At 46.3% G+C, this 12,653-nt stretch overlaps 2 protein-coding genes across 7 annotated transcripts; both read right to left on the bottom strand.

Annotated features, from left to right (window-relative positions):
- Window positions 1-40: 40 nt before the first annotated feature.
- On the bottom strand, window positions 41-2,328 carry LOC144722137 (nuclear nucleic acid-binding protein C1D-like). Its single transcript, XM_078600311.1, has 5 exons — window positions 2,087-2,328; window positions 1,392-1,458; window positions 771-826; window positions 474-597; window positions 41-359 (listed from the first exon to the last, which is right to left on the bottom strand). The coding sequence occupies exons 1-5, from the start codon at window positions 2,225-2,227 to the stop codon at window positions 331-333; spliced, it is 417 nt and encodes a 138-aa protein (XP_078456437.1). The 5' UTR covers window positions 2,228-2,328; the 3' UTR covers window positions 41-330.
- Window positions 2,329-3,333: 1,005 nt separating this feature from the next.
- On the bottom strand, window positions 3,334-12,351 carry LOC144722132 (interferon-induced protein 44-like). 6 transcript variants are annotated; one of them, XM_078600305.1, is made up of 8 exons: window positions 12,291-12,351; window positions 7,997-8,536; window positions 7,607-7,655; window positions 7,235-7,433; window positions 6,636-6,788; window positions 6,080-6,251; window positions 4,863-4,963; window positions 3,334-4,023 (listed from the first exon to the last, which is right to left on the bottom strand). In XM_078600305.1, exons 1-8 carry the CDS (start codon window positions 12,334-12,336, stop codon window positions 3,835-3,837), a joined length of 1,449 nt encoding a protein of 482 aa, XP_078456431.1. In that variant the 5' UTR covers window positions 12,337-12,351; the 3' UTR covers window positions 3,334-3,834. The 6 variants fall into 6 exon arrangements, with proteins under 6 accessions (XP_078456431.1, XP_078456434.1, XP_078456432.1 ...); XM_078600308.1 differs by lacking the exon at window positions 12,291-12,351 and adding an exon at window positions 9,493-9,772 and having other exon boundaries at window positions 7,997-8,525; XM_078600306.1 differs by lacking the exon at window positions 12,291-12,351 and adding an exon at window positions 9,493-9,771.
- Between the last annotated feature and the right edge of the window lie 302 nt (window positions 12,352-12,653).

The raw sequence follows: 12,653 nt of genomic DNA, 5'->3' as shown, positions 1-12,653 counted from the left end.
TGTACTGTCTGGCATACTGGTACTCGGAGGACACAGAGTATTGTGTTTTAGGAGTTTTAATAAAATGTAAATACAATCGCTTGAACAAAATAAAATAGTTTAACAAAGGCCTTCCAAAGTGAAACAGTACAAATACTAACACTAAAAATGCAATGATATACTTGGGGAAATTAATAAAGTAATTAAGGGTGAACCAGAGGAAGCATCTCTCTCAGACCAACATCCAGCACTGCGACTTGTCCACTGGAAGACAGCTGTGGTGGTATCTGTCATGCTCCCCATGTTCTGTGCCGTCTTCCTTGTCATGTTCCCCAAGACCGATACGAGTGTTCACTCTGCCTCCTTGCCCGTGGCACCTCCTGCCGGAGCAGCACACAGCAGTCACACCCGGCACGCGCCCTCTCACAAGCAATGCAGTGTGCATATTGTGTGGAGGCAAGGGAGATATGAAGCTCTGAGAGGCGAAATCTTACTGTCAGGCTCTGCTGTCCACAGCGCATTCCGGACAAATCTGGATGCAACGCCCTTGTCCAGCTTCGCCATCTTCTTCCTATCGGTGATCTCCTTTAAACGCTGCATGTGCGTCTTGATTCGGTCCTGCACATTTCACCAGTGGTGGCATAGCGGGAAGGTGGGTGCGTGTGATCCACATGAATACAGTCAACAGAGGCGGCTCTGAAAGTGGCCAGGACTGTAGCTACGAGTAAGGAAATCGCACAAAATATCACGTGTAGGACCGCGAGCGGCAGGGTAAGCTGTGGGTAACTCACCATCTCCTGCTTGATGGGGTGCATCTTAGGGTTCACGCCCTGGCACACCAGGTACACTGGTGTGGAGATAAACAATCAGAACAACACTGTGACAGCCACGGCAGATGAGTACAAACACAGTAAATTCTTGCGAATCCTATTCGAGCACCCGCTACCTCGAGCCAGTAGAAAATGCTATGAAATTTACATCAACTTTATAAAGGACTTGCAACAAAATTTCCCCAGTTTGCCACTCAAAATGTTTAAAGTGACGAGTTGTTCAAATTTGGTCTCACATTAAGAAAAAAAACATCAATGGCTTACCCAGGTGTGCATGCTCACCGCACGAGGTGAATGCAGTGTGGGAATGAAAACGCAAAGCCTCCTGGATTCTTCTCAATACACGTGGTAATGAACACCTTCACTGAGCCAGCCTCGTACCCAACGGCACCATACTGCTTGTGTACTTAGATTATCTTCATGTACCCCAGATTGTCCTTGCAAAAGAGACAATGTGTCTCAATGGAGTTAGTTCATCATGTGGTTAAAGAAGACCGACTGTGCTGCACAGTTACTATAAGAACATGACATGGGGATTCATTCTCTAAGCATCCCCTCCACCGTGTCGCACAACGCACTTACTCCAGAACATGGAGTTGAGGGTATACGCAGACATCAGGTCCAGCTTGGCTTGCTCCAGTGGATCCAGCTGAATATATACAAAGCAGGACTCGTCAACAAACATTACCAAGTGTGACCACGGATATTTGGGCCATGTCGACCCAATAAACGTTGATTTGTCTCGTCGTCAGAGCAAGGGTGTTGGCCATTGAGAGTGGGGGGGCACTTTATCCAACTCGATATATAATTTAATAGCCGCATCCAAACCGTGTCTTCCGTGAGACCAAGGAAGGAGTGGGCATTACTAGCCAACAACCCGACATCATCAGCAGACTCCCAAGTCACACACATTCATCTCACATCTGTTTTGGTTCCATGGTTTTCGGCTAACCTCGTCCATGTTTTTGTTGAATATTCAATCGTGACATCAAACGTGGTAGACAAAATACAGCCTTGACGAATACCTGTCCTAACATCAAACCAATGTAAATATTGAACATTTAACTGTTAAAATAAAATATTAAAAATCATAGTCATCATACAACCTAAGCCTCACCACGAATTAACCCAGTTCACATCACAAATGAAAATGGACCCAGACCTCATCACTTATGGACCCAGACCTCATCACTTATGTACCCAGACCTCAGCACGAACGACTCCAGACCCCGGCACGAGCGGCCCGCGGGTCTCGTCACGGGCTCCGCGCCGCTCACCGTGTTCTGCCGTTCAACGCGCGGGGTCGACATGAGCGGCTCGAGCGCCGCCTCGATTCCGCGCTCGGCCGCCTGGAAGGCGCGGAGCGAGTCGCGGATCTCAGCTGGGACCTCCTGCTCCTCCTGCTCCTCGGGCGCCATCGCCTCCTCTCTCGCTTCCTCCCGCACGTGGATCCCGGGACACGTGCGGGCCGCGCTTCCGGGTGCGCCAAACCAATCGGCGCCACGACCGAAGCCCACGTGACCCAGGGCACGGCGTGCGCACCGATTGGCCCGCGGGGCTGCGGTCGCGGCGTGGAGGGTGACTGGGGGCAGCCTTCATGGAGCGTCACTCAGCAGCGTTGGCGGCGGCGGCGTCTCCGCCACCTGCAGCAGAACCCAGGGAGCGAGGGAGGGCTCCCCCCGGCTCCTCCGACTCAGATCCCGATCCCCCCTCAACACTGCACTGACCTCCCCAGCCCGCACAGCGGAGCGGGCCGCGTGGAAACCCCCAGAGTGCATCCACTCACCCCAGCCTCGGTCACGAACCGTCAGACACAAAGAAGTTGCCCAGCAGCACCCTCAGCATCCCTCACCCTGAGCCCTCGCCGCTCTCGCGTTGCGTGACAGGCAAGACGCGGCGTTTGGGCGGACTGGACTTTTCGGGAATGTTTTAATTACTGTGGAACTTCTTTCGCACCGTACGTAGCTGACCATGACAATCGTGAATGCGGGGGGAAGAACAACTAACTAAACGCAAAATCAGTTTTTAAGAAATTAGTTTTCAATCTATAAGATTTCAAAGTGCAAAGCTCCAGTAGGGCGTTCCAGACGGCCGCAGAAGCGCATCTGAAAGCGTTTGATGTTAAATCGTGGTCGTGATGCGATGGACGAGTGTTGCCTGAGGGTGAATGCGAGGAGGCTGTGCAGGTGTGAACGTGCCCAGTGTGGGACCGCGCATAAACCAAGAATCAGATCCCTCGTGTAGCCTGAAGAGGCTGTTAGAGCAAGCGCTGCTAGCGAGCACCGATAAAGACCGGCACGGCACACGAGGGGGTGGGTGGCCAGCACCACACCCAGCCGCCTTTGTCTCCCGAGTGATTTTTACATACCACACCAGGTACTCATTTAAAGTTAAGTCGACTTAGGAGAGGCCCGGGACCAGTTAAAATAATCGTGACTGGTTGGTTGCGCAGCGCTAACTGCGACCTCAAAACCTAAACCTTGTTGGCACCCCACGCACAGTAAGTATCACATTGCACCGTAAATCAGTTTTAATCAACATCACTTTTATTTGGAAACATAAGAAACGTTTACAGATTATAACACACAAATCATTCCACAGCAATTTGTTTTTCACCGCAAAATTACCTTTACATTGATTTTGCGATTGTAAGAGCAATATCAGCGGAAAACATGCCTAATATGGATTGTGAGAACTTGGAATTGTGGTCACGAACACGAAGAATATCAAAAGCACACACAACCTGAGTCCCAGTAATCAAGTAATTCCCCATTGACATTCTAAATAATAAATGTCTAAATCAATAAATGCTATTGCTAATTTGAAGCATTCACTGGGCCTGGAACACCACACATGTGTCATAAGTAGCATCTGATAATATATTTTTTAAGGTTTATATATTGCGAAATTATTATCCACCCAAAAAAAAGATCTGTATTATGAATTTAGCCTGCATAAAGCAGGGCAAGTCTATGGCCCTGCTGTACCGGCACAACGCACACAGATTGTATTTGTGCTGCGAGCATCACTCCGTTTCATTGGAGTCAGACAAGACCTGGTCCAGCAGGTAATCATCTGCAAAGCGCAGCATCTGGTGTAGAGCCATGATCAGCAGGAGGTCGGAGGAGGCGTCTGGCTGAACCTGCACAGCGTAGTTCTTTACGGGCAACACGGACGACACGGGCATGCCCAGACGCGTGGCGATCTCGTACACCTTCCGCAAGCAGGGGGGGGGGGGGGAGACAGGCAGGTGGTTAGTGGGCTACATCTGTCAATGTAATAAACTCGTGACATGTATTTGGCAACTTGATTACAAGTGGAGGGAAACATTTACTTAAAGTATTAATAAGTTGGAGTGCAGTTGTTATGTGCAGCACTTGGTCAGGAACATAAGACTGGGAAGTCATGAGTTGTGGGTGTCGTGTCGAATGGAGAAAATCAGTTGGAGAAAGAGAATATCTGAATGAAGACGTTCATGAGCAGGGTCAGAAGTCTAAGATGAACAATCCATAAAAGGCAGATGTGGATTCGGCACATTGTTAGAGGTAACAGCTCGAAGAAGGGAGTTGTGAAAGAAATGGTGGGGAAAGAGGCCAATAGACTAAAACGAAGAATGCTGCTTTATGAAAAGAGGGAAACGTGTCCTCCATTGAATGAAGAAGAGATCAACATTGGACAATATCCACCGAGTTGACTTGAGTCACGAAGTCAGCGTTGTACTGACTCGTCAGCATTGTGTTGAGTATCTAGAATGAATGGTGCTGAGTATTTCACTGCTATACATTTCCACATAAACCACTTCGTTGAGCTATCATTTGTGGAAGGTTGCTTCTGATAAAGAGCGATACAGTATAGCTGGGTGGGCCGTACCTGGTAAAATAAAAGTTGAGTTTAGTTTTAGTGCATTGTTGTGTGGTGGGATAATGGCGGCTGGTGACGGCTTCGGGAGGCCTTATCCACCAGTGGATCATGGCTGCTGATGATTAAAGTGTTGCTAGAAAGAAGTAATGGAACCCGTGACTGTGAGACGGCAAAGCCTTGAGGAATAAACACCTTTTCCTTGATGAACCAACTCAGGTAAATGTTGTTTACGTCACTCTCCACCAGAGGGCAGGCTTCATCCACTTTGGTCAGAAGCACGACGTGAGGAACGCCTGGGTAAGAAGTCCATCGTCATCACCCTCACCACATTTGCCATCCAAATCACCATGAGCATTGGGAGTCACCAGCACTATGTTCACAATCGTCGTCACTTTTATCATCTGCAAGTATATACAATGGTCAAGTATAAAGTGTTCACGAGCCAACCTATAGCGACTGCTGACGAAGATTCAAAGCCATGTTGCCGTACCTGCTGTGAAATACAGCACTTCGTGAAGGGAAGGTATAGGCTAGAAATCGACGTAGCCAATTGTTTAATAGCAAAGTCCACGAGTACCTGTTCATGTTAAATAGCAAGTTGTTTACTTGTGGTAACTAGTGTAATCACGTTAAAATAAAGGGAAAACATCTGCCATAGATCTGGTAACCTTATTCGCCGTGCATTATCATCCCTGTGGAGTCCTTTTGGATTACAAGTAATGCTACCTGGACAGGGAATGATTGATTACCAATGACACTGGCAACCTCATGTGATGGAAATTGTAGCAAAGGACTCATCCAGAACACCTGCTTTTGGATGTTTGGCCAATCCTATCATCAGTATCTGGCATCACACCCAGTGCTTCTGGGCTGCTGTGTGCCGGGTGCCATCTATCCTGTGGTGCCACGTTAAGCTGCAGGACTGAATCCGCCGGTGCACACATGAAGTGACCTTTAATTCACAAATGCCCTTGGTCCAGAGTAATCATAATTTACTTATTTATCCAGGAAAATCACACTGAGTCGTAGGCCTCTTCTCAGGACAATCCTGCTACATTGGGTTATTATTCTAAGGTGTTTCAGCCAATTGACAATGAGTTAATTATACACGTGGGAGAAAACCCACGCATACGAGGGGGCAAAACTCCATCACCCTTATATATGTAAACAGATAAGAGATGAGTCCACTTACTGCTTTCTCCTGGCGAACCAGGGTATGCACCTCGACACCCACGGGAAGGGAGTTTCACATGTGTGGTGATTCACCAACCTGCTTAGTACCCGTTTTTATAGAACACAATACATGTTTTTAGGCTACATCCCATGACTTTCGTCATTTTAAAGAGCAGAGGTTACAGAGGGCGAGTGTCGATGCTCAATGTTGCTGTGACACAAGGGTGTGGACGCACCCAGGTTATGGGCTTTGTTGCGCGCGTCCTGCAGTTTGCCCAGCAGCCCTTCAGGCATCGGGGACATCTTACAAGCGTCGACCACCAGCACCAGGCAGTGCGTCCGTGCCGACAGTGCCGGGTCTTTCACGTAGGCGGGGTGGCTGGGGTTAATGGGTGCCAGTGGATTAAACTGCCAAACATATATCAGGAAGAGAGGTTAGTAGCGATCAAGACAAACAAGTAGGTTTTTTTTTTAATCTAATCATCCTCAGTGCTCATAATATACATTAACGAAGTACGGGACCGATATTGATAACTCTCATCTTGCCAGACTTGAGAGTTACAGTGACGTGTATCAGCCGGCAAAGTTTTGGTAATCTAGATATATATGTTGAACTTCTTTTATACTATACATAGCCAACCGTGCTAATGGGAGGTATACAATAGGTGTACCAATTGTATATATCTCTCACATGGAAATCGCAGGGAGTTCACCAATGTGAGTTGCATACATTGAATTCACAAATACTGGTGATGTCATGTGGCCTGTATCAGTTGAGTGTGCAGGGGGCACCTGGTAGGAATTGGGCACGTTTCCTTGGAGCACGCTCACGATGTCCTCTGGGTTTATGCCATCCCCAAGATCCTTGTCGATGCCCATGGTGTCGCAGAGATGAATAGGGAAGAACTTGCGTCCACTCTTCTTTCTCAATTTGTAACTGCGAAACTGTCACACACATGTAGAAAATAGCACACTCCAGCACATGGTGCTCATGCAGTGTGAAGTGTGTTTAATGTGACCAAGGTTTTGTTTCGTTCTTGTTGTTGTGGAGCCGTGACGCATGAAGCATGGCTCCTCAGAGGCCATGTAGGCTCCGTATGAGGGCAATGAGCTGTTTACAAACGTGGCCCGAATGGTGCGGCCATGTTCTACGCGTGGCTTCTAGTTACTGCTACTACTCGTCTGGGAAAGTAAGAGAGGGCAATAGTCATACAACCCAATGTACTCTGGTTCTTTCCAATGATGCATTTGCAGCTTGAAGGTCTCACTCAGCCTAGAATCAGGTTGTATGCACATTATTACGAGGAAGCTGCGTGCTTCGAGAAATTACAGGTACCCTGGCAAGAGACACGTGCTCATTCCCACGTCCATCTTCGGGGTGCCGTCGTTACCACGGTGGTGAAGCTGGACTCCTTTTCCCGGGTCCCCGCGATGGCGCGACTCGACACATGTCCAGAGAAGACCGCATCGATGGAGTTTACAAAGCTTGACTTCCCCGAGCCCACGTGGCCCAGCAGCAGTATGCGTGGGTGAGTCTCGCAGTCGACTGGCACGTACCCACGAATGTCTTTCAACAAATGCTCTCGCGTCCTGGACACGGAAATATATTGGCAGCTCATTACTCGGGGTGTCGAAATGCACGTCAAGGTGCTCAGTTAGCATTTTTGAGATCTTCGGCCCAAGTCGTGCTTGGAAAAATAGTAACCGAGTTTAGTTGTATGTGTGGTGGAGACGGCGACGGCTGTGCAGCGTGGTAGACCTACTCGATTGTCCATTCAACGCTGCGCCATGGGTCCGGCAAGAGCTTCATTTCTGGAAACACAGCTCTTTGTTAAAAAATGTTGATTAGACGAACAAGAGTGCAACAGTTATGGGTATCGGATACACTCTTAAGTTTGCAAAACAGCACGCGTGTAAGAAATTATTATTTACAGCCCATGGAAACCAAAGTTGCAGCCTTATGATACACAACCCCTTGCTCTTTTTCCTAAACGCTCAGAGTGGGCCACTTTTGCAGACACCGAGAGTTGATCTCATGAAAAGACATTTAGTGGTACAATATCCGGAGCAAACAAAACGGTGCGAAATTCATTTAATTACGTTTGACAAAATGAAATTATAGAAAAATTGCAGAGACCATAAACACAAATTACCTTCTAAGATGTAGACCTCCAGCTCTTGTAGGGTTTTATCAGTGCCGAATATGTTCTCATTGGTTGCGTCATAAGAACTGCCTATGTTGGCGGTGAAAGTAAGTTTACTTGAGCCATCAGTGGGCAGAAAATGCATGTCATGACCACCACCAAAAGTGGGCCCATATGATGAGGCGTCATAGAATGCACTGCTGGATGATTTGATTTTAGCAACGAATGTGGCCGAGTTGTCTGGTTCCTCCAAGCGAAACAAGCAAGCGAGTTTGTCATCAATGTAACTTCCCCGCGATGTTAAAGACTGGGAGCAATAGCCGCCGAATATAAAGCCTTTGGAGTTGTAGGCGACCGTGACGGTGGGGCCTTGGCCGTTGCACTTGGCGTGGAAAGCGCTGGCAGTGAACCCATCCACGCTGCCCTGGTAGAGCCTGCGCAGAGATGAGTGTGGGAATCCCAGCAAGGTTGCTAGCTTCCTCTGCTGCAGGTACGCCAGCCCGTGCACTTGAGCCATGGCTGCTGCGGTTGGGGTCACCTGCTCTCTCACTGGTCACAGGAGTGGAACACACGGTCCGTCACTGCATCCTCATGTGCCCATGAAACGAGTTTCGTTCCAGAAAAAGAATCACCACGCACTCTGCACATGTGTAGTCAATAAACTGGCAGACCTCGTGTTCATGGCTCTGCACAAGCAACAACACGTCCAAAGTTATCTGGTTGTCAACCAATTTGACATCGTAATAACGTATGATTCTTGTCCATAACTCCATTAATATTTCCCCTGTAAAGGCCCAAACTGGCTATAACTGTTTAGCACGACCAATATCATCCATAATCGAGTTTTTTTTGGTTAGTTCGCATAAATATATAAATGTCATTAAACTCGCCACCCACCCGACACAGCCAACTAGTAAGGGTTGTCACGTAAACAGAACGTGCCAATTCGTCACTAGTACAGCACTAGTCTATAGTGTAGTGTATATAATAGTGTATAGTGTAGTATACTAGTACAGCACTAGTGTATAGTGTAGTGTATAGTAGTGTGTAGTAGTGTAGTGTATAGTAGTGTAGTGTATAGTGTAGTGTATAGTGTAGTATACTAGTACAGCACACCGGTGTGTTGGAGAGCCAAGCCACAACATTTACAATCTGAGTACGACGTTTCGCCAGTAATTACAACTAGCTTCATCAGGCGACAGCCAGGGTTTTTCATGCACTTATCGGTAATGTAAACACGATTTAACGACCCGAATCTGTACCACGCAGCACAGGAGAGGCTGAGAGTTGCCCACTCCTCCTGTGGTGACCCACACCGACTGAGTCAGAGACATTCCACCACGGCAGCTGCCTTACATGGTACAAGTGCAGAATCGACACTTCACGCTTCTCACACGAGCAGTGCGGCCGTCAAATACAATAGAGAACACCAGGATCAAGCACGAACATACTCTTTGTGAGAAATAGACAACAATCAAATGAATCTTGCAGAAGAGGCACAGTACCGGCGCGAGGTCTGTCTGCTTGCGATGTCTGCACTCAGTCCAATCTTAAGACGTTATAACCACCAGGTACAATCCACGCCTCCACACTCATTCGTTTTATCGTACAACTCGAGCTATTTACACAACTTATCTCATATCTTGCACTGTTACAATTTATAATCCGGCGTTGAGGAACCAAAGCCGCCCATGTCGGTGTTTACTGGGCAGTAGACACACACTGCAAAGTTCTTTCATCCAGAATCAATGCTTCATAAGCTCGCACTTTCCGCACTGCCACACATCATAGCAGGTGTAACGACGCGACAAGTTATATTAAGAGCCACTTTTATTTGAAGACTTCCACAATAAGGAAGCCGAGGCTTCGTGCTTGGCTTCCAGCTTCTATTTTCCTCCGAAATTCTCCACTCGTCGTGCTCTCCCCCCCTTATATATCCCCCGGCCCCCTTCCTCGAACGTCCCCTCACTATTTCCCGGAGGCAATCCCGTGTCTTGTGTCCTTCGCCTCTCACGGCTACAAACCGTCGCCTCTGGGAATCCACTTTGTTTCCAGCAAATTCTCATTAAAAACTTTTCCTCCAATCACTTAAAAAGTCTGCCTCCTGGTCAATCCCTGTGGTGGCCTCTTTCCTCCAATCGGAGACCCTTGGCTTATTGGTTTATCTTTGAATAGCCGTTAGGCTGCACATTGGCTTCGGGACATTTTCGGTCATTACAAAGGTGCGCGCTTGGGTTTAATCTAAGTTATAATGCTCCGAGATTTAAATCCACCAATGTATTGAACTAGCGTTTCCAGAAAAAAGAGATGGTTTTATGGATCACACTACATAGAGTGCCGTTCACACACAAACTAGCTGTACTGTCGCAGAATATTGTGATTTATATAGAATCACACCGCTGCATGTTGTATAGATTTAGACCACTATCCTATTCATAGCACTAAATAGTATAGATTCGTGCAATTGTAAATTCTAGCCATAACTGTATACATTATACAAATTCACTCCCAGTGCTATAGCTTCTACAGATGCAGACCACGATAGATGCACGCAAATGTAAATCCTACAGATGTCCGTCACTGCGTTGGAGAAGTTTCCACGCTCCCGGCGACCAAGGAAGACCTGCTAAGGTCGTGGGATGCTGTCAGGGCAGATCGAGGAGGCCGCTGTGTGCTGGTAGCCATGTGGTGGTGGGATGATACCTCAATGTTGACACCACTGCAGAAGATTCTGAGATTATATTATATGTACTGTATGTATGTTGAACTTCTTCGCACCGTATGTAGCCAATCTCACTGATCGAAGTTGTAGATTATACAGGTTAAAATATCTTAGATTATACAGATTCTCATCACTAAAGTCTATTCACAAGAAATGTTAATTAAATATGTATTCTCTTTGGTTCTTTCGGTAAAGTCACGTAGGTAGAAATAAAATAAATCACAAGCAATCGTCTTCAGGTGACGATTGCTTGTGGCGATCGAAATCGAAACGTCGTGATCTATTGTTTTCTACCTGCGTGACTTTACCGAAAGAACCAGAGTATGGATTCCTGCATTCACGAAAGCTTCAAATCAAGTATAAGGTTTTACGGAATATTTTTTCGTATATTACAGCAAGAAAATGCATGCTTCATGTGCTGGTATGAGTTCCATTTCATACGATATCTCCATCATAAACCACCAAGGTGATATGTTTTGCAATTTCATTTAAAATTCTGGCCCATGGTATTAAGATAAAGCTCCTTAAAGTGACAGCCTCTGTACTGTCCAAAAGGAGTGTTAACGACACTGGGCAGACACCAATGAGGCATCGTCGTGCTTAGGTACCTCTGCTAAATCGTGTTGATGGGCAGCAATTGGCCATGTGTTGCATTGCTCTGCCCTGCAGTCGCAGGTGGAATTGTAATTAGTAAAAGTGATGTAATGCACGTCGAAGCCTTCAGCATTACATGTAGTGGTACCTCGGTATACGGCGTTAATTCGTTCCAGAAGGTAGGACTTACACCGTAAATGACGTATACCAAACGAATTTTTCCCATAAGAAATAAAGGGAAAGGAAATAATCGGCTCCAGAGTATAAGAAATGGTATTTTATATGGCATATTATACATTAATAGGGTTGTATAAAATAATGTAGACACTACTTATTACAAAAATGCATACATAAATTAAAATGCATACATACATTAAAATAAATTGAAATAAAAATAAAATGTAACATCACTTTACCTTGGTGAGAGGAGTTGATAGCCTACGAGGATGGTGGTGAGGAAGGGGAGATGTTATCTTTTAGAATGAGTCCCCTTCCATTAAAACTTCAGGAACATTAAATTGTTTTTTTTCTCTTTTCTGTCTCTTTTCTTGCCTTGGATCTTGTTGAGGCTCACCAGGTTTGAGTTTTACTAAAAACCTGTCCATTCAAGTTTATTTTTGCCTTCTTCTAAGAATGTTCCTGAAGTGTGACATTGTCTGGTCATTCCACACAATACTATTACGGCTTGTTAGAGTCGTAACAGTATTGTGTACGCGGGTACTGTACGCGGTGACTCATCCCGACCCATACAAGTTCTAGCAAGCGCGTCGTATCCCAAGCAAGACGTTGTATCCCAAGACATTTTTTTCTCATCAAAACACGATGTATACCAAATTGGACGTATTCCAAAGCGGTCGCATACCGAGGTATGACAATATAAAAAAACATTGTGTGGTCCAGCAAATGTTTGTTCTCACCCATACGATATTTACTAAGGTGTGATTTATGAATTCAAATGTGTATCACTTGCAATAAGGATGTCATTACCGACTACAGCTGGTGGCTTGACTTGACATCTGTGGATTCGACTCATTTTGACTCCATTGGACAGGTGGACGAATTGGTGAAGCAGTCCAGCAGCTCAAAACCAACGCCATTAAAAGGTTCAAGAACCTTGGGCATTGATTTATAACTGTTGTTACTGTTCCAAAGAATCAGTTGCTATCTCTACAATACGCCATACTAAAGAAGAATATAGATAACTAGGGGTTGTTAGGGGGCGCCTATGGCGCCCCTCAACCATCAACCTTCAGTCAGGAAAGTCACAAAAAAAGATTGCACACAAACGACGCATTCACACAAGCACTCGATGCTCCGTTTTGAAGTTTTAAAATGAAACATCTTTGAATT

This window comes from Lampetra planeri, chromosome 13, assembly GCF_965212315.1.
Source record: "Lampetra planeri chromosome 13, kcLamPlan1.2.h2, whole genome shotgun sequence".
Taxonomy (NCBI): Eukaryota; Metazoa; Chordata; class Hyperoartia; order Petromyzontiformes; family Petromyzontidae; genus Lampetra; species Lampetra planeri.
The sequence above is the reverse complement of the archived record's forward strand: the minus strand, read 5'-3'. Positions and strand labels throughout refer to the sequence as shown.

Coding starts and splice junctions, on each gene's coding strand:
- LOC144722137 (XM_078600311.1), bottom strand. CDS start 2,227: ATGGCGCCCGAGGAGCAGGAGGAGCAGGAGGTCCCAGCTGAGATCCGC. Junction 1,459..2,086: donor GCGTTGAACGGCAGAACACG/GTGAGCGGCGCG, acceptor GTATATATTCAG/CTGGATCCACTGGAGCAAGC. Junction 598..770: donor ACCCCATCAAGCAGGAGATG/GTGAGTTACCCA, acceptor TGAAATGTGCAG/GACCGAATCAAGACGCACAT.
- LOC144722132 (XM_078600304.1), bottom strand. CDS start 9,321: ATGTCTCTGACTCAGTCGGTGTGGGTCACCACAGGAGGAGTGGGCAAC. Junction 8,526..9,249: donor AGCCTCTCCTGTGCTGCGTG/GTACAGATTCGG, acceptor GTGAGAGAGCAG/GTGACCCCAACCGCAGCAGC. Junction 4,964..6,079: donor CAACAAAGCCCATAACCTGG/GTGCGTCCACAC, acceptor CTTCTTACCCAG/GCGTTCCTCACGTCGTGCTT.